This window comes from Tenrec ecaudatus, chromosome 12, assembly GCF_050624435.1.
Source record: "Tenrec ecaudatus isolate mTenEca1 chromosome 12, mTenEca1.hap1, whole genome shotgun sequence".
NCBI classification, from domain to species: domain Eukaryota; kingdom Metazoa; phylum Chordata; class Mammalia; order Afrosoricida; family Tenrecidae; genus Tenrec; species Tenrec ecaudatus.
In genome coordinates this window covers 141,907,938-141,930,473 of record NC_134541.1, presented here as the reverse complement: position 1 = coordinate 141,930,473, position 22,536 = coordinate 141,907,938, and the positions used below count along the sequence as shown (strand labels likewise).

Here is a 22,536-nt window from a genome sequence, read left to right as displayed (position 1 = left end):
GAGACCTGAGGACACTGCCACATGTCTGGACATCGGGGGAAGTCTCGAGGGATGGGGAAGGTAGGGCATTCCGGTGTCCCCTGGCCAGCAGCGGGAGGAGCAGTGACCCTTGAAATCAACTGTTTCCTTGGAGATGGACAGGCTGCAGGTAGGAGGTCACTGAGCCCTGCCTGAGGCCGAGTGTGGCCAGCTGCTCTCCTTTGGCCCAGGCCCAGGTTCTGACTCAGGGCAAGGGGTCACCAGGTACTGGCTGTGGTCCCTCTTCCTGTGTCCACCTGTGGACACTCTGTGTGCTCCTAGCATCTACCTCCTCAGCGAGTCTCAGGGGAAGGACCCTTGGCATTTGATGGAGCTGCTGCCACAGGACGGGAAACCAGTTCTTGGTGGTGCCCCGCCCTGCCCTGGCTGTGCCCAGCAGACACTTATCTTGGACACATGGCTGCACTGTGCCGATGTCGCCTTGCAGCTGGGTCAGGCTGTGGCAGCATTCATGAGTGGATCCAAGTCCCCCAGGCTGATGCCCAGAGCACCCGTGGGAGCTGATGAGGCAATGAGCCCTGACCTGGCAGAGTGTGGCCTGTTGGGGAATCACATGTGGGGCTCACACCAAAGATCCATATTTGAGGCTCACACTTGGGGCCCACACTCAGACCCACAGTCGGGGCTCACACTCAGGCCCACTCTCACAGCTCACACTTGGGGCCCTCCCTTGGGGCCCACACACAGGGCTCATACTCATACTCACACTGGGAGCTCAAGTGTGACACTCATGCTGAGAACACAGTGTCAGTGTAGGCAGGGCTGAAGAGGAAGCGTGGCTGTAGCAGACACTCACTGGCCATCACCCTGGGAGGAGAGCTGTGTTGTGGATGCAAACAGGGTGGGACACCTGCAGGGACAAACTGCTGCAGGTACAAGGAAGAGGATCACACCCCTTCCCCAGCCCCCTGTGCCCTTGTCCCCTATAGCCTTGCCCCCTGTGCCCCTGCCCCGGCCTCCTGGGCCTCTGCCCCCTGTGCTCTTACCCTCTATGCCCCTGCCTTCTGTACTCCAGCCCCGGACCCCTGGGGTCCTGCCCCTGTGCCCCTGCCCCCTGCCCAGGCCCCCTGTGTCCCTGACCTGGCCTCCTGTGCCCCTTCCCCCTGTGCCCCTGCCCCCTTCTCTGGACTGGGGAGGGGCTGCGCAGGCCAGTGCTGTCTCCCACTCCTGAGTCTCCCACTCTGCGAACCCAGTGCCCGAGGAGATTGTGTGGGGAACCAGCCACCCTGCCTGGGCATGGCAAGGTCCCCAGGCCCTTGCCAGGTGGAGGCAGGCCACATGGTCACAGCAGCTAGCAGACCCCAGTAGCTGCCCCAGCAGCCCACCCCCACCCTGCTACTGGGCCCTTGCTTGTCTGCACCTTGATGCTGGTCCCAGTGTGCATCTTCTCATCACTCTCACGGGGCAAACCCTTCCTCCCACCCCAGCACCCACCCAGGGGCTCCTCCATCTCCCCAAACCCCTCTCACCCAAGCAGGGCAAAGGCCCCCTACCCCAGAGGGCAGGAGAGGGTGGGAGTGTGGCCGTGCGGGTGACATGCCGAGGCAGCCAGCGTCCCTGAGCTCCCGCTGCAGCTGGCACCTAATTGCCTGATGAACCCAGTGATTAACTGGCTGCTCCCAAGCTCAGCTTCACGTCCCAGCAACAAGGGCTTTCTGTGAAAAGCCTCAAAGCTGGTCCTTGAGCTCGGCAGGGCGCAGGCAGCCACATGGGGCGGGCATGTTAGGGCTGGACATGTGCAGGCTGGGAAGGGGGCTGGTGCAGGTGGTGAGTGTGTGACAATGGCTGCTCCAGGCTCCCCTCCTCAGCTCGTGGGTCCCTCCTCCCTCCTTTCTGAGAAAACGAAATTTCTTTTATTTGTGCTGCTTTACACAACCAGACTTGTACCTACAAACACTCCCCACATGAACAGCTGGGTAACACTGCTTGTATCCTTGCCACACACCCAGGGAGCTGGGTCCTCTGCCCCTTGTTCTCATATGTGTGCCAGAGGGCCTGTCCTCTGATGAGCTTGCAGATACATCTTCGCCAGAGCTTGGTGCCCAGGCAAGGCTGCTGTTCAAACTTCCGTGGGGGTAGCGTCAGTTCAAGTTTAGAAATTATTCCTGGGGATCGGTTATGGGGGTCCCCACTCTCAAGGGGTTCAGTAAGTTGGGCTTCTGTATAAGTATAATTCCAGGGCCACCATTTGTTTCCTTTTGATCAGGACCGATCAGTTGGTCCCTTGGTCAAACTGCCCAGCAGTGGTGGTGGGGCACTCTCCACTCCTGGTCTCCTGGTGATGGAGGTAACTAGCCTTGTGGTCTACCAGCTTCCCCTGCCCCAGGGGGACCTCTTCCTCTGCTGCTCCAGGGCTGGACACACCCTCCTCTCTGTTACCCGGACGAGGGTAGCACTGGGCCACCGAGGTGGCCCCACTCAGAGGGTTGGCTGCGGGCATGGCATGGGCCCCCTTCCCCTCTGAGGCTGTGGTGGAACTTGGAGGTGCGTGTCAGGGAGTGTTAATTGACAGGGTGGCTGTCTGCTATGGGGTCCCGGGGATGAGGTTGAGAGGTGCTGGCTGCACCTGGGAGAGGTGCCCTGATTTCTTTCTCAGAGGGTGTGGGCTGTGGGGAACCTGGGCATGAGAGCTCCCCTGTTCACAACAGGCCCAGTGCTTCCTTCTTGAAGGTCCAGCGGTCTAGTGCAGGATCCTCACTGCCCCAGCCAGCTCAGCCCTCTCAGCCTACTGCCTCATGGCAGACCCTTGCGGCACTGGGCACCCCCCACTTCCTCCCCCCAGCCCCTGGAGGTTCTTGCAGCTTCCCTGTCTACTGCCCAGGTCCAGCTCTGGGCCCGTCCTGCCCTGGGGTCAGGGCCTGGCCTGAATACCTGGAGCCCCTGTTTGGTGGGTTCCAGTGGGAACAGGTGGGGGACAGGGAGGGCACTCTTGGAGTCTCCCACCCATTTACCCTCCATGCTATGCTGTGGCTGTGGGCCTGGAGCCCCTCGCTACTTGGCACCCCTGACCAGACAGGGGCAGTGACTGGGAGCAGTGAGCCCTCTGGAAGGGGTGCTGGGGTTGGGCTGTTTGTCCACCTGCAGACCCTGGTCATAAAGTACTGGGCCCAGAGGGCTGGCGATGCCCCAGGACCTGGCGCTATAGTTCACTGTCCCGGGACACTGGTGTGAGGGTGGGACTGTTCATTTGAAGCCCAGGAAGACTGCTGTCTTTGAGTCCCTGGCACACCAGACCCCAGTGACCCCTTTTGTCTCCCCCAGCTGCCCCACCCCAGGCTGCACGGGCTCAGGACACATCCGGGGAAAGTACTCCAGGCACCGGAGGTGAGGCCCGGGCTGGAGGTGAGCATGGGGGGTGGGGTTGCTTGGGCCCTCAGGGATGGCAAAACCTTGCCTCTGCCCTTGTCATGGGGTCAGGTTTGGGCCAGGCCAAGGAGAGCCCATAGCTGCCTGATGCACACGAGGGCACACGCTGGGGGTGCATGTGGGTTGTCATTGTCATTTCAATGTCCTTGGCAGGGTCAGGCTCAGTGGGCATGGGTGCTGGCATGCATGTGGCCCCTCAGACCCCATGGCCTGCAGTCAGAGGAGGGCAGGGGAGGGCAGGCTCCCCGCTGCAGGCTGGCTGGGAGGCATCACAGGGACCAGGTGAGCAGGGCCATCTTCCTGCAAGTCTGGGCCTGGAGCCAGGAGGGCAGGGAGAGGCTCAAGGCAGCCCCCCCCCCCCCATTCCCAGCTTGCAGAGCTGCCCCCTGGCCAAGAAGCGGAGGCTGGGGGGAGCCGAGGCTGAGCACCTGGTGGCCAAGCGGAAGCCGCAGCCCCTGAAACTGGCTTTGGATGAGGGCTATGGTGTGGACAGTGACAGCAGCGAGGACGCCGAGGTGAAGGACGCCTCTGTCTCCGACGAGTCGGAAGGAACTCTGGAAGGGGATGAGGCGAAGCTGTCCATGCAGGAGGGGACACAGTGCCCCGAGCCAGCTGAAGGTGCTTTGTACTCTTCCGCCCGGAATGAAGGGTGCTCAGTGCCCAGCGGTCTGAGAACAAGGGGTGCTTGTCCAACGTGGTGGGCGTCCTGGGAGAGGGGCTGCTGGGGGTGTGCCCCACACTGTATGTCTGTGTGCCTCTGAGTGTTTGTCTATGCATGTCTGTGTCTGTGTATCTGGGTGTCTGTGTGTGTCTGTATGTAGGTCTGTGTGTGCCTTTGTATGTGTGTCTGTATGTTCCTGTGTGTGTGCATGTGGCCTCTGTGTGTGTGTCTCCAAGTCTGTGTGTGCTTGTATGCATGTGTATGTATATAGATGTATGCCTGTGTGTGTGTCTCTGCATGTCTCTGTGTATATTAATGTCTGTGTGTGTGTTTGTGCCTGTGCATGTCTGTGTTTGTGTGTGTGTCTCTGCATGTCTCTGTGCCTATGCATGTCTGTGTGTGTTTCTGTATGTGTGTATGTGCCTTGGTGTGTGTCCATATGTGTCTCTCTGTGTGGTGTTTGTGCACAGAGAGGTGGGGTCAGGGGCTTGAGACCTCTGATGCTTGGCCCTCTGTGGGAGCGTGGGACAGGTCAGATGCCGGTAGGCCCAGAAGAGCTCTCCACAGAGATCAGTGCTTGGCGATGTAACATGGGATCTTCTGAAGGTGGGGGCAGGGACGGGAGGTGGGCTGGGACGGAGAGAAGCTGCCTGCACCCTTTCCCTGTGTGTACCCAACAAGTAGCTATGTGGGCACCCAAATAAGGCAGTGAGGTCATTGGGTGTCATGGCCCTGTGTCCCCAGGCCAGTGCTCTCTCAGCCACATCCTTACTGAGTGCCCTCAGTCCCTAGTAGAGAGGTCCCTCATTGGGCTGTATTGTCGACCATTCCTAGGCCCTGGTTATCTAGGGCTAGTGATGCACAAACACAGACACACAGATGCAGCCACAGACATAGACACACAGACGCAGGGATAGACACACAGACAAACGCACACACACACACAGACATACAAATGCAGCCACAGTCAGGCACACAGACACAGACACACAGATGCAGACAGATACACAGACACAGATTGACATGCAGACACAGACAGACATCCAGATGTAGACACACAGGCATGAAGACATTGAAACAGACACAGGCACACAGATGCAGACACAGACAGACACAGACTCAGAGGCCAGACCGAGGCAACGACCACAGAAGCCCTCTCTGGCCCCCAGTCCCTCTGGCTCTGCTGTCACAGGAGGGTGATGAGGCCCCCGGGCGCTGTCAACCCAGCTGCCTACACTTGTGACCTGACCCGCAGGAAGGAGCCCAGATGCATCCCGGTTTTCGCCCAGCCCCCAAGGCAGCCCAGCCAGCAGTCCCAAGGGAGGCTACAGCAGTTACCAGGAGATCATCGCCACGTCCCTCCTCCACCTGGGCCGGATCGCAGAGGGCACTCTAACTGCTGAGGACGGGCGCAAGCCGGAGGCAGAGGATGGGGCAGCGAGTCGAGAGGGCGAGAAGGACGTCTTCATCCAGCCCGAGGATGCCGAAGAGATCGTAGAGGCCACCGGGGAGCAGCCCCCAGAGCTGGGTCCTGCCGTTGCGGAGGGCATGGCCACGGGGGAGCCCACCTGCAGGCGGGAAGGCTTACTGAGTCTGGAGGAAGACAAGGAGGAGGAGGAAGACAAGGAGGAGGAGGAGGAGGAGGAAGAGGAGGAAGAGGAGGAGGAGGAGGAAGAAGAGGAGGAGGAGGAGGAGGAGGAGGAAGAGGAGGAGGAGGAGGAGGAAGCAACCCCTGACATAATCTGCGAGGAGGACGCCACCCAGACCTCCAGCCAGAAGGCCCCCGTGCCCCCGCGCCCAGCGCCCGAGTACTCAGTCATCGTGGAGGTGCGCTCAGACGACGACAGGGATGAGGATGCGCGCTCCCCAAAGTCAGCCGCCACGGACGAGTCAGAGATGTACGACATGATGACCCGGGGAAACCTGGGCCTCCTGGAGCAGGCCATTGCCCTGAAGGCTGAGCAGGTGGGCCTGGCCCGGCCCACCGAGCAGGGCCCAGGCGACGGGAAGCCCCTGGACGCAGTGCGGAAAAGCCACTACAGCAGAGGTAAGGACCCTGCCCCGCCACCCCCACCCCCCACTCAGGGTTGGGGCATCCACTTCAGCTGCCTGCCAGCTGGCCTCTGGGTGGAAGTGGACAGTGGGGTCCCCACATTCCAGATGCAGGCTGAGGCCGGGGAGGAGCAAGAGGTGCATAAGGTAGCCTAGGGTTTGGTGTGGGAGACAGACTAGGGGTGAGGGGTGGGGTAGGGAGGGGAAGGACCTGAGTTAGAAGGTGAGAAATGGCAGGAAGGGAGGTAGAGGCTCGGGGGACAGACTCCTCGGAACCCTTTTACTGCTGAGACCAGCTCAAGGGAAGATATTGAGGGGACACAGGTGGGGACAGGAGTCCAGGTGAGCTGGACCTAGTAGACAGCTGTTGGGGGGTGGGGTAGGCCAGGGTGAGGCAGGCCCTGATGGACTTTGGGGGTCTTGGTGGGGAATGGAGGCATCGGGGAGTGACACTGCCCAGGGAACTTAGATATAGCGAAGGGTCACTAGGGGGCCTATGAGGAGATCACTGGAGGGCACAGATACAGGTGCTCTGCTTTCAGGGGCAGGTGTGGAGGGCACAGCCCAGCAAGGGACTCAGGGGACACAGAGGCAGCTCAGGGCCGGTGGTTCCAGTGTCTGCCCTGATGTCTGAGTCCTGAACCCAGGGCAGCTCCTAGGGCCATAGTTCTCCACTTCCTGCAGATGGCTGGCCGGGGTGGAGCGGGGCTCTGGCAGCCTTTTTGGGAGGGGGTACAGCTGTGGGGGGGGGGAGAGGAAGCAGCAGGGAGAGGCTTCTGTGACCTTGCCCCCTTCTTGGGGGTCCCCTCACCCAGTGGTCCCTCAGCCCTTGGGCGATCAGGATAGCCATTGTGAAGGAAGGGTCTCTCTCTCTCTCACCCCGTGACTGTCCTCTCCTTCCCTTCAGACCCTTCAAGAGCCGAGAAGCGGGAGATCAAGTGCCCGACTCCTGGTTGTGACGGCACGGGCCATGTCACCGGCTTGTACCCGCACCACCGCAGCCTGTCTGGCTGCCCCCACAAGGACAGGATCCCCCCAGAGAGTGAGTGGCCCTGCCAGGGTTTGCCCCACCCCAGAGGTCAGGGGGCCCTGTGTCGAGGTGTCAACCCTGCATCCTGCCACTTGCCCAACTGCTTGGCTCATCTTGAGCTCTGGGAGGCTGGACCTGCAGATACCAGCAAAGCTGAGGCCCTCAAGACACCCCCACTCCTAGAATGGGTGGCTGGCGTCTTTGGGGAGTGGAGATGGCTGAGAAGAGTGGGATGCGCCAAGCTAGGGGGTGGACGGAATCAATACAACAGTGGGGTGTTCCTGGCTGGCAGGGCTCAGGAGGGATGTGTGTTCAGTGATGGGGTATCCCTGGCCACAGGGCTGTGGGACAGCACCGGTCCTTGGGCCAGCAGGGGGGAGAATTATGTGGAGGGTGCACACAGCCCAGCCACCTTCTGCGACCCTAGGACGGTGCCTCAGGAGGCCAGGAGGGGTCTCCTGGGGTCTTGGCCAGGCCAAGAGCTGGAGGCTGTCCTTGGTGCTGAGAGAGTCGAGTTCTCCTCCCTCCCCCACAGTCTTGGCCATGCACGAGAATGTGCTGAAGTGCCCCACGCCTGGCTGCACTGGGCAGGGCCACGTGAACAGCAACCGAAACACCCACCGCAGGTGCGTGCGTGCTGGCTGGGGCGGGGCGGGCATCTGCGAGGCGGGGATCTGCGAGGCGGGGTCCTGGGGTCTTGCGAGAGGCCAGGGGAGAAAGGCTCTGAGGCCTGGGCAGCCCAGTGGCATGGGGTGAAGGCTGGCTGCAGTCAGTGGGCCAGTCAGAGTGACAGTGGACGTGAGCGAGATGAGAGAGGTGACTGTCTGTACAGGTGAGGCGCCTGCCTTTGTCCCCGTCTCCTGCTGGACCCATGTTTCCATGTCACGGCACCCGGGATCGATGGGCTGCTGTGGCCTTGCCACCTGCGGGCAGACCAGGTGCTAGCCTCAAACTCAGGGCCCTTCCGGGGTCCCAAGTCAGGCTCTGTCCCCTCCTGCTCACCTTGAGTGGAAGGCTGGGGTTCCCAAGAGGTCAAGCCCCTGGTGTCAGAGTGCTGGCCAGGCTGGAGGCCCTGGGCTGGCCCAAACCAAGCAGGCAGTGCTCCTGGGAGGGGCTGGGGAGCCAGAACTGTCCTCGCAGGTGCCCCCAGGAGTGCCCTGGCCAGAGCCTGGTGTCACTTCCTGTCTGTGTGAGCTGCCATGGAGGCTCTGAGACCCAGCCAGACAGTGAGAGGGTGCCCTCTCAAGGGGCACCTGCTGGCTACACACCCTCACACCGTGGTGTGGGAAAGATCCCACAGGCACCGAGGGCCCTGTGGGCGCCTGGGCAGTACTGAGATCTCAGCGCCCTCCTGTCCTCTCTAGTTTGTCCGGCTGCCCCATCGCTGCTGCTGAGAAGTTAGCCAAATCCCACGAGAAGCAGCAGCCGCAGCCGGGAGACGCCACCAAGAACAGCTCCAATTCCGACCGCATCCTCAGGTGAGTGGGACATGGAGGGGCCAGATGGAGCCTGGCCTGTGCTGGCCAGTGTACGGGGGCAGGAGCCGGTGGATCCGGACAGCCATGGTCCTGGTTCCCTCACCCTGAGCCCTTCTTATCTCTCTGCTTGATGCCTGTCCCCCCACAAGGGGGTGAGAGCCCTAGTGAGTGCAGAGCACCCCCCCTCCGCCATTGCTGTCCCCTGCTGCCTCGCTGCTAAAGCAGAAATGGCACCACCAGGGCATTCTCCGACACAGGAACCTTCTTCCCGTCTAAACCCTGCTCTGCTGCTTTCAGCATGCCTACATCCTCTGGAGACCTGGGTGTGTGTGTGTGTGTGTGACATCATTATTTAGCCCCCCAACCCCAGCCAAGGACACTTCTTTTGGGGACATCTCAATCCATGACACCCACCCTCTCCCCCACAGTAGTCCCCCACGCCCATCCCTCTGTGCACACCCGGCAGGATCTCGGCCTTGGAGCTGCCCTCTGGCCAGCCCCACTCACGTCCGGGAACCATCTCCACCTCCACTCTGCTCCTGGCCACTTCCCACCAGTGTTAATTTCACACTCTCCTGCCTTGATCCAAGTGCCCATCAAGGGAAGGGGCAAGGTGCCAGGGAGCAGGCCAGCAGGGTAGGGCACTCGGTTAGAGGAGGGCAGCCAGGGTTCCTGGCACACCCCTTCACATTTGACCTCAGCGTGCTCCCTGAGAAGGGTTGTGGGAACAGCTTATCCTAAGGTTCAAAAGGGGCAGTGACCTGGTGACCCTGGTGACCTATGGCCCTGGTGATCCAGTGACTCTAGTACCCAGTGGCCTTGGTGACGGGTGGCCCTGGTGGTCCTGGCTGTAGCACAGATGACTGTCCTTCCATGCAGGTAGCCTATCCTGTGCACAAGTGGCCCTAGCACCTTCAGCCTTGGCCAGCAGCCTCCCTTCCTGCCTGTGGGCCCGGTCGAAGCCTTTGAAATCCCAGAACTCAGGAAGGAAGACATGGCCTCAAGCAAGACAGGGCAGCCCTGGGCTTACTCCTGCACCGGAGGCACTCCTGCCCCTCCAGGGTCCTGGGCCTCTCTTGAGCTCTTCCAGCTGCTGGCAGAGCTGGGTGAAGGCGGCACAGGCTCTGTTGCAGCTGGGGGCCATGGTCCGTAGCATGTCTCGAGGGAGTAGGATTCTGACTGATGGGGAGGGGTGGGGAGAGGCTGGGCCTCAGGGGCTCTCTGTCCCTGCCCAGGCCCATGTGCTTCGCGAAGCAGCTGGAGACCCCTCCGTACGGGAGCTACCGGCCCAGTGTGACTCCCAGCACGCCCAGGGTCAACCTGGCCAAGGAGCTGGAGAAGTTCTCTAAGGTCACCTTTGACTACGCAAGTTTCGACGCTCAGGTTTTCGGCAAACGCATGCTTGCCCCAAAGATTCAGACCAGCGAGACCTCACCCAAAGCCTTTAAATGTGAGTGGCCTCAGCTCGTCTGCGCTCCTGCGGCATTGCTGCTGACCTGTGGGCTGGAGGGGTGGCTGAGTCCCCTCCCATCCATTCCAGTCTCAGTGGTCCAGATACTCCTGGGTGACCCTCCCCCCAACGGGCTCCCAGGAGCCAAGACCTCCCTCACCATTCTCTCCTCCTGGGCTCTGGGCGTCTGTGGGAGTGTCTGTCCTTCAAAGCGGGGTGTCTGCTGCTGGGGCTGGGGCCTTGCTGGGTGGGTGCCACTTGCTGGACTGATGTATTCGTTAGGACACTAGCAACAAAGCTGACCATCTGCAGTCCTTGGAGCAGCCCCTGTCTGCACTCATCCCTGATGTCACGGACTTGTAGAACAAAAGCCCTGGTGTTGGGCTGCAGGGGAGAGCACCTATGTATGCTGTAGGTTCCAGGGGGGATCTCCTTGAAGGCACCGCCAGCCCCACTTACTGCCAACGCCCACATCCCCACAAGCTCAGAATGACAATGCCCAGTCCCAGTCATGAGTGGTGCTCATGAAAACGCCTCCCTTCCTGATGTAGCACCTGCTAAGCTTCCAGTCTTGCGGGGCCCCGCCCCCCAGGCAGCAGCCTCTCCCCCCACCCCCCACCGGCCCCAGCTGTGCTGCAGAGAAGCTCAGGCGGGCTCTCCTGGCCTTCTGGAGAGCACCAACCTGCGGTTGCCTGGAGACTCCCACTGGGGAGCCTTTCTGGGTCAGCACAGGTTCTAGGAGACACCCTGCCAGCATGAGGCCAAGGGCCAAGGTAACCTTGTTATAGCAGGTGACAGGGGGACAAGGAGCCCTGGTGGCACAGGGGTGAAGCCCCATGAAAGGAGCGCCCCACTGGGGAGGGAGCCTGGTCTTCTGTGTCTGTGAGCCTCTGAGTCCCTGTGCCAGGGGTCAGAGTGCTGGGGCAGAGGGACAGACAGGGAGGCAGGGGATGCGGAGAAGGTGAGGATTGGTGGAACCCCGACGCTAGTCTGCCCTGTCACCGGCAGCCGGTTCACAGTGAAGAGTCAGACACAGAATGGAGGCCCTGACAGAAAGTGTGTCAGAAAACAATGGCTTCTAATTTTGATATTTTGTTTAGTATGGTTTTCCTGTGATTCTGCAGGAAAGGTGCCGCCAGAGGACTGTAGGGCATCATGCCCTATAGCCCATGGGGCAGCCATGATTCCAGATAGCTTGGATATGCCCAGTGATCACCTCATGGGGCTGGGGCAGGGCTATGTGTCTGAGGGGTCAGGACAGCTGCCCTGCCTCCGAGGGTCACACTTTTTTTCCCCCAGCATGACCCTGGCTTGTGGCCAGGAGCAAGGCTGCTTCTGTCTGACTGTGTCCCCTCCTATTGCCATCCCTGGGGGCCCCTTCTTCAGCCGCAGCCTCTCCAAAGGCTCTCTCCCCTGAAACCGCCTCAAAGCCCAACCCCCCACCCCAGGCCTCCTCCCCAAAGGGCCCTCCCTGAGGCACAACAACAAGGTGTCCCCTCTCCCACAGGCTTCGACTACTCGCATGATGCCGAGGCTGCTCACATGGCCGCCACAGCCATCCTGAACCTCTCCACACGCTGCTGGGAGATGCCCGAGAACCTCAGCACCAAGCCGCAGGACCTGCCAGGAAAGGTGGGTCGGCCCTCCTGTTGCCTGCCCCTGTCTCCCGCACACTCCCCATCCCCCAATGTCGAGAGAGTGTGCCCTGTGTCATCTCTATGTGTGACCAGATAGATGGCTGAGCTCATGCCATGTCCCTGCACACATCACTGGCACTGTGACCCTGACTGAGTCTCAGAGTAGCACACATGCCATGCCTTAGTCTGAGGACGGTATACTTACCATGGTCCTGATTGAGCCAGGGGCTGTGTACAGGCACCCTTGGCTCTGGGGCCCAGTCCCATCACACAGGAGTCAGAATCACATTATTGGAGTAAGGAAGCTGGGCATTGGCCCTGCCATTCCAGGGTCTTAGTCCTCCCGCTGCCTGAGGAGATGGCTGGGCCCTTGGTGCCCATGGGTGCATGCTCTCCTCTCCAACTGCAGCCCGTGGACATTGAGGTGGATGAGAATGGGACCCTGGACCTGAGCATGCACAAGCACCGCCGGCGGGACGGCACCCTCCCCGGCAGCAGCAGCCCAGGCATGAAGTCACCTGATGTGGCCACACGCCAAGGCAGTGCCAGCACCACCAGCAGCTCCATGACCTCGCCCCAGTCCAGCCAGGCCTCCCGCCAGGATGAGTGGGATGGGCCCCTGGACTACACCAAGGCCAGTCGCCTGCGTGAGGAAGAGCCGGAGGAGGTGGGTACTGGAGAGCCCATGGCCAGCCCGAGTCCCCCAGCAGAGCCTCAGGGGAGCCCTGCCCCTTGGGGGCAGCTGAAAACTGGGGGCCTTGGTACCCGGCAAAGGGCACAATGACCTCGCAGAGGCTGTGCTGGAGGTCTGCTTTGTCCTCCAGCAGCCAGGGTCCCAAGGAAGGCAGTGACCTGCAAGGGGACCTGCCCGCCAGTCTGCTGTCCAGGTCCTGCTCCTCCATTGTCTCCGAGCCCTTGCTCAGAGCCACCATGCTCCCGTCCCTACGCTCACTCAGGATGGTGGCCGTCGCTCGTGGGTACCCTATCAGTGGCACCGCTCCAAGGCCTTGAAGCTCCCGTCCCCAGGCTGCAAGCCCCAACCCCAAGACTGATCCCTTCCTCCCCACCAAAGACTGATGCCCCTGTCCATGGATAAAAGTCCCCATGCCCACCCCCAGGCCTCTATCCCTGGCTGGCCCATGGTCCTGCTAACCCATTCACACAGCCTCACCTTCTTTTCTGGCCATCTGGTCATTAAGCTCCGTGGTCAGTCCCTTCCAGCCCGTGCTGGCCCAGGCACTGCCCACAGCTCACTGCTCCACCTCCTGGACACAACTTCTTGCCACAGAAACCCCCAAGTCCAGGCCCCTGGGTTGCCTCAGGCAGACCCCCCCCACCCCCTGCCCTGGGCTTCCTCCCCTCGTCCTGAGTAGGTGGCCTCCTCGGGTCTCTGGACTGCTCAGTACATGTGGTGGCAGTGGCGGCAGCAGCAGCAGTGTTCAGTGAGCTCCCACCACTGGCTTCCCTGGATGGTCCTATGGAGTTTCTGTAGCTCAGGGCCAGGAAGGGCAGGACCATAGAGGACAGTTGCCAACCGGTGTCACCAGGTGCCAGGTCCGGGCTGATTCTTACCTCATAGCAGATGGGCTCACAATTTCTCCCAGTCCTCTGGGCCTTCTGCTGACACTGGGCAGTGCTTCCAGCCCCTGTTCGGGGATGGGGAGACTAGAGGTGTGCTAGGGGCAGCTACGCAGGGGCCCAGAAGGGACTCTACACCTCAGGGCCAGGAGAAACCGGGCCTGGGCCCGCTGCCGGCTGGCTGAGCACTGCCTGGGGAGCCCCCGCAGCTCACAGCGGTTAAAGCCTGTCCCTGCTGGTCTTTTGCAGTCTGAGCCAGCAGCCCGTTCTTTTGCTTCTTCTGAAGCAGATGACCAAGAGGTATTGGAGGAGAGCTTTGAGGAGCGGAAGTACCCAGGGGAAGTCACCCTGACCAACTTCAAGCTGAAGTTTCTCTCCAAGGACATAAAGAAAGAGCTGCTCACGTAAGTCCCCTCCTTGGTTGCCAGGGCCCTCCCAGACCTTCTATGGCGGCAGAGGATCAGCCTTCCACTGACTCTGTCTATCCGGGAACCTGCCTCACAGAGCCCAGCAACAGGCTCTTGCCAACTGACTGCTCCCAGGGGAGGAAGATCGTGCTGTGTATTCAGGAGCAAGGGCATGCTGTGTGTGTGCCTATGAGGATGTGTTGTATATGCATATGTGTGGGTATGTCATGTGTATATGTGCTGCCGAAACGAGCACAGTGGGTATGTCATGTGTATGTGATGTCATGCATGCACGTACGAGAATGTGTCATGTTGTACATGTGTGAGGGCATGCTGTGTGTGTATGTGAGGGTGTGTCATAGATATGCATGTGAGGGCATGTTGTGTATCCACATGTGAAGGTGTGTCATGTGAACTAATGTGAGGGCTTGTTGTATGTATGTGTGTGTGTGAGGACATGTCATGTGTGTTTATGTGAGAGTATGCTGTGTGTATGTGAAGACATGCAATCTGGGAAGAGCGTGTGAGGGCATGTCATGGAGGGTGTGTTCAGGAGTGTGCAGGCATGTGTGAATGCTAGGGTGTGTCGGGCATGTCATGGGAGGGTGTCTGTAGGCATGTTTTGTGAATGTGAGAGAGGGGTGTGTCAGGATTTGTGAGGGCAGGTAAGGATGTGCCTTGTGCAAGAGTATGCAAGAGGAGGGAGCGTGGGCAGGCATGTGAGTGTGTGTGTGGACATACTGTGTGTAATGACATGCTAGGGGTGTCACGTGTGTGAAGATATGCAAAGGCATACAAGGATGTGCCAAGCATGTCAGTGGAGATTTTGTAAGGACCTTTGAGGGCCGTGAGTATGTTATGTGTGTATAAGCCCTCACTCCTGGAAGCCTGAAACCCCACCAGAGCCCCTTGCTGGGTCCAAATATGATTCTGCCCAGCTTCCAGGCAGCCTCAGGCAGCGGCAGCCACGGGCTCCAGCTCAGGCTGGGGATGCCCGGTTTCTAATGTGCTGAGGCCTCCCTTCTGTTAAGGCGAGGAGCCCCCTCTCGCTCAGGGAAGCTGCCCAGGAAGGATCCAGAGGCGGGTGGAGGGAGGCAGGCTGCTGTGGTCGGTTCTGATGCTCTCTCTCTTTGTCCAGCTGTCCCACTCCCGGCTGTGATGGCAGCGGCCACATCACCGGGAACTATGCCTCCCACCGCAGGTTTGTCCCCGGGTGCCAAGCCTGGATACTGCGTGGTGGGTCTGCTCCCTCTCTCTCTGCTGTGCCCCCCTGTGCTCACCCCGCACCTTCTCTTCTCTTTCAGCCTTTCTGGTTGCCCTCTTGCTGACAAGAGCCTCAGAAACCTCATGGCTGCCCACTCTGCTGACCTCAAGTACGTCTGCGCTCCTCGCCTCCCTCTCCTGGGCGCACTCACTGCCCTTTCCTCCAGGTTCCAGCCAGACTCGGCCTCTCCCCCTGCAGCCCCCTGGCCAGCACCGAGGAGGCGACTATGGGGTGGGGGCCGAATCTGCTTGGCTGGGGCCCCTGCTTGGCTCCCTGCTCTGCACCCACTCTGTGCTCCTGCTCTGCACCTCTGCTCTGCATCTCTGTTCTGTTCCCCTGCTCTGCACCCCTGCCCTGCGCTCCTGCTCTATGTCTCTACTCTGCACCCGACTCTTCACCTCTGCTCTGCATCTCTACTCTGCACCTCTGTTCTGCATCTCTGCTCTGCTCCCCTGCTCTGCATCTCTGCTCTGTGTCTCTGACTACACCCCTGCTCTGCACCCCTGCTCTGTGTCTCTGCTCTGCACCCCTGCTATATGTTTCTGCTCTGCAGCCCTGCTCTGCACCCCTGACTCTGCATCCAGGCCCCCTTCTATTCCCCCTACTCTCTGTCCTGCTCCTGCTATCTGTCCATCCCCAGAGCCTCTGACTGCCGCCTGCTCTCCCGCCCGTGCACCTCTGTCCCTGCGTGCTTTGCTGTCCCTGGCTGCAGCCTTGGCCTGGCTCTCCGTTCACCAGAGGTTTCCTAGGTGTCAGCGTCCTTGGGGTTGGAGCTGAGGGCTGTTTTTGCCCACGTCAACACAAGCTCCTGTGGCAGGGGTTAGGCGTGGGGGGGGGGCAGGGCAGTGGTTCCAGCTCTGGTGGCTCTGACCAGCTGCATTTGAGGGTGGGAACTGAGGGACGTTGCCTCTGAGGGCCAGCCTCTCAGGACCTGAGCTACTTTGGAAACAGGACTGGACACACTGGATGCCGGGAGGGGGGTGGCACGGGGAGGGACAGTGTGCCTGGTCCACCCCACCCCACTTTTCTGCGGGTTCATATTCTCCCATATTCTCCAACTTCCTCTTCTGACCAATTTTCTGATAAGAGGCCAGCATGCCAAACATTTGGGTGTGGGTGGAGAACCCAGGACCCTAGACTGAAGGCAGTTCCTGGAAGGTCTGACCAGGTCTGTGAGGCCCCATCCTGGCAGCTCCTGTGAGAATGAGCCAGTCCTGGCCTCTGAGTGCTACCCCTGCCCCTAGCTCTGTCAAGACCTCTCCTCGGGAGGCCCAGTGTGGCCTCCTTGGTCTCCTGTGGGTTGGGGGTGGCCCAGGAGCCTGGCAGGGGCTGGGGGGAGACCTGTGTGAAGCCAGATGTGTGGAGAGGAAATGGTGGGACCAAGATGCCCCCTCTCCCCAAAGCTGTGATCAAAGCTGGGCCTCCGGGACCCACAGACCCGGGACAACAGCATGGCCCCTTGGCGTGTAGCGACTGGCCTAGTATGGGGGGTGGCCACAGGGGTGCAGATAGAGCTGGTGCCCAGGAGGTTTTCTGGAGCCAGGAGCTGCCACTGCCTTGTCCTGGCTGGAGCTGGCCACCACAGATGACCCGGCAGGCAGCAGCCCAGTTGGTGCTGGTGCCATGAAGCCCTGTGGGGGCCACTCTGGACACGAGTGTCACCTAGTGACCCTGACCAGGCCACCCCCTCTCCAGCTAGCCATGTGAGGAGCAGTCTGCGCAAGAGGCCACTATGGCCTCCAGGAGAGTACGCCTGAGGCCCCAGAAGGTGGACCTGTTCCCTGGGGTGAGCAGGCACATCGTTCCCTCAACAGCACTGTGCTGGAGAAGGAGCCCTGGCTGTGCAGTGGTCACACGTTAGCTGTGTCCCTAAAGATCGGTAGTATGAAACCACCAGAGCTCTGTGGGAGAGGGACGAGCTTTCTAGTCTCGTAAGCAGTTGCAGTCTGGGAAACGCACAGAGGCAGTCCTGCTCTGTCCTGTAGGGTTGTCAACTCGGAAATGGAATCTGGTGTTTGCTTTTGAGCTGGCTTGTCGTGGCCCTGGAGGCAGTGACACGGGGCTGGGCGGGTGCCGGCATAGGCCAGCACTCCAAACTGCCGCTCTGCTGTAGGAAGACCCCTGCCCCTAGTTGGACTTGCTCCCCTGGCCTCCCAGGTGGCACTTGTCCGTGTGTCTTACCGGAGGGCTGAGGGGGTGAGCTGGCCTGGAGGCAAAGTGCTGAGGTCACTGTCCAACTGCCGTGTTGTTGCTGTGTTGCTGGACGCTGTTGGTGGACAGCGGGCATCTGTGGGACCCTCCCCAGTCCTGGGGCAGAGGGTGCTGAGCTTCCTCCTGGAGGGGTCCCTGCTCACCCACTGGCCTCAACCCTGCACCCCCCACAGGTGCCCCACGCCCGGCTGCGATGGCTCCGGCCACATCACGGGGAACTACGCCTCACACCGGAGGTGAGGCCTTGGGTCAGGTGGGAATCTCCTTCAGGGAGCACTTGGGTCAGGTAGTGGTGAGGGTCCGTCATCAAGGTGCTCCTTGGCTAGGAGGGGTCAGGGAAGGGTCAGGGGGCCTCCCTCAGACAGAGTATGGCATGGGAACTAGACACTGACACCGGGAGGCCCCCTCCCCAGGGGTCCGAAGGCCCTGGCTAGGCTGCCCTGGGTGGGCTGGAGAGGCCGGTCAGACACTGGGGCCCTCAGGAGGGCTGCTGGGGCTCAGGGTCCTCTTTTTACACAGCCTGTCAGGCTGCCCTCGAGCCAAGAAGAGCAGCCTCAAGAGCACGCCCACTAAGGACGACAAAGAGGACCCCGAGCTGATGAAGTGAGTGCTGCCCCTCTCAGTCACACAGCTGCTCACTGGTGGATGCAGAGGGCCTTCTGGCCTCAGGGCACCATGCAGGTCACACACGCACTCTGCAGGGGACCCGGCCACCAGTTCCTGAGGCGAAAACACACATGGGACCGGAATGCCCGCACCTCCCACTGCCTGGGGGGGGGGGGGGGCTCCAGAGATTGGACAGGGCAGTGCTGAGGCCTTGAGGCGGGGCGAGGACTGCAGACCTGGCCCTCTCCCCAGGCAGGCTCATGGGATACATGGCGGCCGCTGCCCGGGGGCCAGGGGCGGTCTGGGTGCACCCACATCAGCCAGGGGCAAGAGCAAGGTGGCCACAGTGGTGGGGCCAGCTCTGCCCGGCCCCCTCAGATCAGTGCGTGTGAAATCGCAGCGTAGCCTGCTGCGCCCTGGATGCATCTGTCCCGCCCACAGGGAGTCAACGGGAGGAGCGCCCCTAGTGCGAGCTCGGGGTTCGCTGGGAGCTCAGCTGCTCTGGCTGCCCACAGCCTGCTGGCCACAGACGACTAGCAGTTCAAGTCAGGACCAGTGGTTTTCAGCTTCACTGGGAAAATGACTTCCCTTTCTCAAATGCGCTGTCGGTTGTGCTTAAGGCCACAAGCCAGCCAGTGTTGTGCGAGGGAGCTTGGTGCCTTCTGCCCTCCTCTGCTGGTTCAGCCCCAAGGTCTACTGTGTCCAGAAGTGGCCGGACCAGCTCCCGTGCCATGGAGTTGAATCTAGACTCCGTTTCCCCGGGAGCAGGCGGCCTCATCTTTCTCTTGTGGAGATGCTGGTGGATTTGAACTGCTGATGGCACATTTGTTTGCTACCTCACGCCTCACCAGCTGTGCTTCAGGGCCCCTCGTAGATTGGCCAGCGCTTTTAAACCAGACCTGATATGGCAGAAACCTCTGTGGGTTCCCGGAGGTACAGAAGGGAAGGCCCCCCAGGAGAGAGAGGCATTTCATGGTTCAGTGGTTCTGGAGGGGCTGGTGGAAAAGAAAGGAGCCCCAGTGGTGTAGTGGTTATGAGTTGGGCTCTTCACCGGCCGCTTCTCAGGAGAAAGATGAGACTCTTTGTGCCCATAAAGAGTTACAAAGTGTCAGAAACCCACGGGGCAGTCCCACCATGTCCCCGGAGGTGGCTGTGAGCCATACTCCCACGCTGGCAGTGGGTGTTGAGAGCTGAGAGTGGGAGAGCCCTCTTTGAGGCATCTGCTGGCTGTGCTGGAGCCTCGCCAACATTGGGGGGGGTGTCAGGGGGCAAGGTCCTCTTTTCATAGCTCTATGACAGGTTGAGAATAGGCCCCCACTGTAGGGGACTGCCTGGCTGTGGGCACATGGCGTGCCAGCTCTGGGTCCCACCGTTGACCTCAGTGGTCCGGGAGCCTGGCACATGGTCAGTGTGGCAAACTCCTAAGATGAGGATGGGGCTCACCCTCGGGGGCTGCTGCCTCTGGTGCCGGTTCTCTACCAGACGGACCTGCCTGGGGAGCGTGGACCTCCAAAGACCCCTTAGAAACCTCTGGCATAGGCCTTTGCACCGACAGGTAGGGGGTCTGCCTTCCCTGCAGGTGGGAAGCTGGAATATGCCAGCACATGAGGGTTGGCTTCTCGCGATTCAGATGAGTGGACAGGAAAGGGAGGGACACCGAGGGAGCAGGCAGAGAACAGAAGAGTCTGGCGAGGAGAGCTGGGCAAGGCCTGGGTCTGTGGGGGTCGCTGTGGGTACTGCCTGACGCTCTCCTTGCCCTGGGTGTCTGTGATACTCAGGGCCCCCTCCTGTTCTTTGCCCCACCTGGGACCCACATGAGAGCTAGACTCCTCCTAGTGGGGCTATCCGTCCAGGGGTCCCAGGACCCCCAGGCATGCCGTGCTGGCTTGGGTCAGACACTCATTCTAGTGATGGGCTCACCAGCACCTATAGGTGTCCCCCTGAGTCCACTTCAGCACATATGACAGCTACACCCCAGCTGCTCATCATCTCCCTGCTGGTGGAGTGGGGTGGGGGTGGGGGGGTTCAGCAAGGCCTGTCCGGACATTGCCCCTCTGCTATGCAGGGGTGTGAGGTGGCAGGACCTACGCCCTTGCTGCAGGTGTGGGCTTAGAGTGAGCACTGCCCAGGAGGGTGCTGGGCTTTGCCAACCTGGGCCCCAGGCTCACCTCTGGCTCTTGCGCCAGGTGCCCGGTTCCCGGCTGCGTGGGGCTCGGCCACATCAGTGGCAAGTACGCTTCTCACAGGAGCGCGTCTGGCTGCCCGCTGGCTGCCCGCAGGCAGAAAGAGGGGTCCCTCAATGGCCCATCCTTCTCTTGGAAGTCGCTGAAGAACGAGGGGCCCACCTGCCCTACACCAGGGTGTGATGGCTCTGGCCATGCCAACGGGAGCTTCCTCACCCACCGGAGGTACCATCTGCAGGTGCCACCCCTAGTTGGGGTCCTGAGAGAGCAGAGGGCTCGGACCTGACCCCCATTGGAGGGAGCCCAAGGGAACTCATGTTGGGTGGTGGTGTCATCACCACCTGCGTTGGTGACTACTACAGCCCTGAAGGGTGCCCTGGCACCCCCTGCCCAATGCCTACCCTTCCCTCTGCTGTGCAGGCCAGTGCCTGGTCCCTTGGAGGCCTGGGAAGGGCACGCTTCTGTTCTTTTTATGCCTCTGGCCCTCCCCCCACAGATTGCCGAGCTCAGGAGAGGCCCTGTCTGGGCCCTGCCCCACTCCCGGTGGGGGATGGGGTGGTAGTGGTGGCAGGGCCAGAGGCAAACAAGAAACAGGTGTCCACCTGAGGCCTCACACTTGCCCTGACCTGTGACCTCACCTGCCCTGACCTGTGACTTCATCTGTCCTGGCCCGTGACCTCACACCTGTCGTGACCTGTGACCTTTTGCTTCCAGTCTCTCTGGCTGTCCCAGAGCAACTTTTTCTGGAAAGAAGGGAAAACTCTCAGGGGATGAGATTCTTAGCAGTAAATTCAAGACGAGTGATGGTAAGCTGGAGACGACCCTGTGTGTGAGACTGGACCTCTGTAGTTAGGCCAGGGTGGTCCAAGGGAGGGCTGGGATGTGTGGTGGGGACAGACCCAGGTTAGCCATGGCCCACAGGCCTCCGCAGGGTCTATCGGCAGGCAGGGTGTTCTCTGACACCTGGGAGACCAGCTGCAAGCACAGCCCCCAGCCCCCTGCTCCGGGCAGGCTCTCGATCTCACAGGCATGTGGGGAATGAGCAGGCTGGGTACCGCAGGTACCGGGCCGTCCACTCTACACAGGCTGAGGGCAGGGGGCTCTCGCTGCAGTGCTTGAGAATGATGAGGAGATCAAACAGCTGAACAAGGAGATCCACGACCTCAGCGAGTCCAACTCGGAGATGGAGGCCGCCATGGTGAAGCTGCAGTCCCAGGTGGGCCCCACAGCCACCAGCACAGGCAGTGAGTGGGATCTGTCGGCTTCCAGTAGCACGCTTCTCCCTGGTCCTTGGCCTCCTCTTCTAGGAGGTGGAGGATGGGGAAGCCAAGGCCACAATGACTCAGTGGGACGAACCAGTCACCCTTGTCCACATGGCAGCTAACATCAAAGCTGGGATCCCCTCAGGGTCAAGGTCCTGTCAGGGTCAGGAGTCCTATGAGAGTTGAGTCTCTTCAGGATCTGGGTGCTTCTGAGGGTGGCTTCTGGAGTGGCTCACAGGCCAGCTCCCCAAGATGGATCTACAGTTGCCTTTCCGCTGTTTCCAACCGGGCTGTCAGGCTCATGTGTACATAGGGAGTGTGCCAGTCCTCATGGCTTTCTTCTGGTGCTTCTGTCTGGGCCCTATGGTCCTGTTGAGTGAGAGGAGCCCCAGAGGTAGCCCCAACTCCCCAGTGGAACTCTTTCCCAATTTTACTGATGAGAAACATAGCACAGACTCACAGTGGGGTCCGAGCGAGGCCCAGTCCCACTCACACCCCATCACCTCTGTTCCCCTAGAGCACTGGTTCTCAACCTTCCTAATGTCACAACCCTGTAACACAGTTCCTCATGTTGTGGTGACCTCCACAACCATAAAGTTATTTTCATTGCTACTTCATAACTGTCATTTTGCTACTGTTATGAATCAGGCAACCCCCAAAGGGGTCGTGACCCACAGGTTGAGAACCACTGCCCTAGAGTCAGGCTGTGTGCTAGAGACCCCCTCTCCCTTGTCTGAAGCCACTGAGGCAGGGGCCTGCGGCAGGAGGTGGGTGCCGGGGGCCTGAGTGAGAGCCTCCATCTGACTCGGCAGATCTCCTCTATGGAGAAGAACCTCCGGACCATTGAGGAGGAGAACAAGCTCATCGAGGAACAGAACTCGGCGCTCCTCCTAGAGCTGTCCGGCCTGAGCCAGGCCCTCATCCAGAGCCTCGCTGATATCCGCCTTCCCCACATGGTAGGCCCCTGGGACCCTGAGCCCACCACCAGTGACGCTGTTTCCATGGGGGCATGGCTGTGGAGTGGGGGACCCAGGCACCTCGATCTGGCCGCCTGGGACCAGCTCACAGTCATTTCTATGGGAGGGGGTTAGGTGGGGGGGAGGGTAGAGGGCAAGGAGGGCACGAGTTCCTGCGGGCTCCAGGGAACTTGGTACCACTCTCTTGGGCCCAGGAGCCGATCTGTGAGCAGAACTTTGACGCTTACGTGAGCACCCTGACCAACATGTACACGGACCGCGACTGCTACCGGAACCCCGAGAGCAAGGCCCTCCTGGAAAGCATCCAACAGGCCGTCAGGGGCATCCAGGTCTAA

At 60.7% G+C, this 22,536-nt stretch overlaps 1 protein-coding gene across 1 annotated transcript in view; it reads left to right on the top strand.

Annotated features, from left to right (window-relative positions):
• MYT1 (myelin transcription factor 1) overlaps window positions 1-22,536 on the top strand; it is a 30,287-nt gene extending 7,751 nt beyond the window's left edge. The window contains exons 4-22 of the mRNA XM_075528622.1: window positions 3,301-3,363; window positions 3,776-4,023; window positions 5,322-6,113; window positions 7,026-7,160; window positions 7,684-7,774; window positions 8,513-8,626; window positions 9,862-10,076; window positions 11,584-11,708; window positions 12,123-12,380; window positions 13,541-13,695; window positions 14,837-14,899; window positions 15,003-15,071; window positions 17,347-17,409; window positions 17,693-17,776; window positions 19,966-20,187; window positions 20,677-20,768; window positions 21,075-21,178; window positions 22,037-22,180; window positions 22,396-22,536. Of these exons, the coding sequence (XP_075384737.1) occupies window positions 3,301-3,363; window positions 3,776-4,023; window positions 5,322-6,113; window positions 7,026-7,160; window positions 7,684-7,774; window positions 8,513-8,626; window positions 9,862-10,076; window positions 11,584-11,708; window positions 12,123-12,380; window positions 13,541-13,695; window positions 14,837-14,899; window positions 15,003-15,071; window positions 17,347-17,409; window positions 17,693-17,776; window positions 19,966-20,187; window positions 20,677-20,768; window positions 21,075-21,178; window positions 22,037-22,180; window positions 22,396-22,536 (3,178 nt within the window). The remainder of the gene's footprint in view (window positions 1-3,300; window positions 3,364-3,775; window positions 4,024-5,321; window positions 6,114-7,025; window positions 7,161-7,683; window positions 7,775-8,512; window positions 8,627-9,861; window positions 10,077-11,583; window positions 11,709-12,122; window positions 12,381-13,540; window positions 13,696-14,836; window positions 14,900-15,002; window positions 15,072-17,346; window positions 17,410-17,692; window positions 17,777-19,965; window positions 20,188-20,676; window positions 20,769-21,074; window positions 21,179-22,036; window positions 22,181-22,395) is intronic.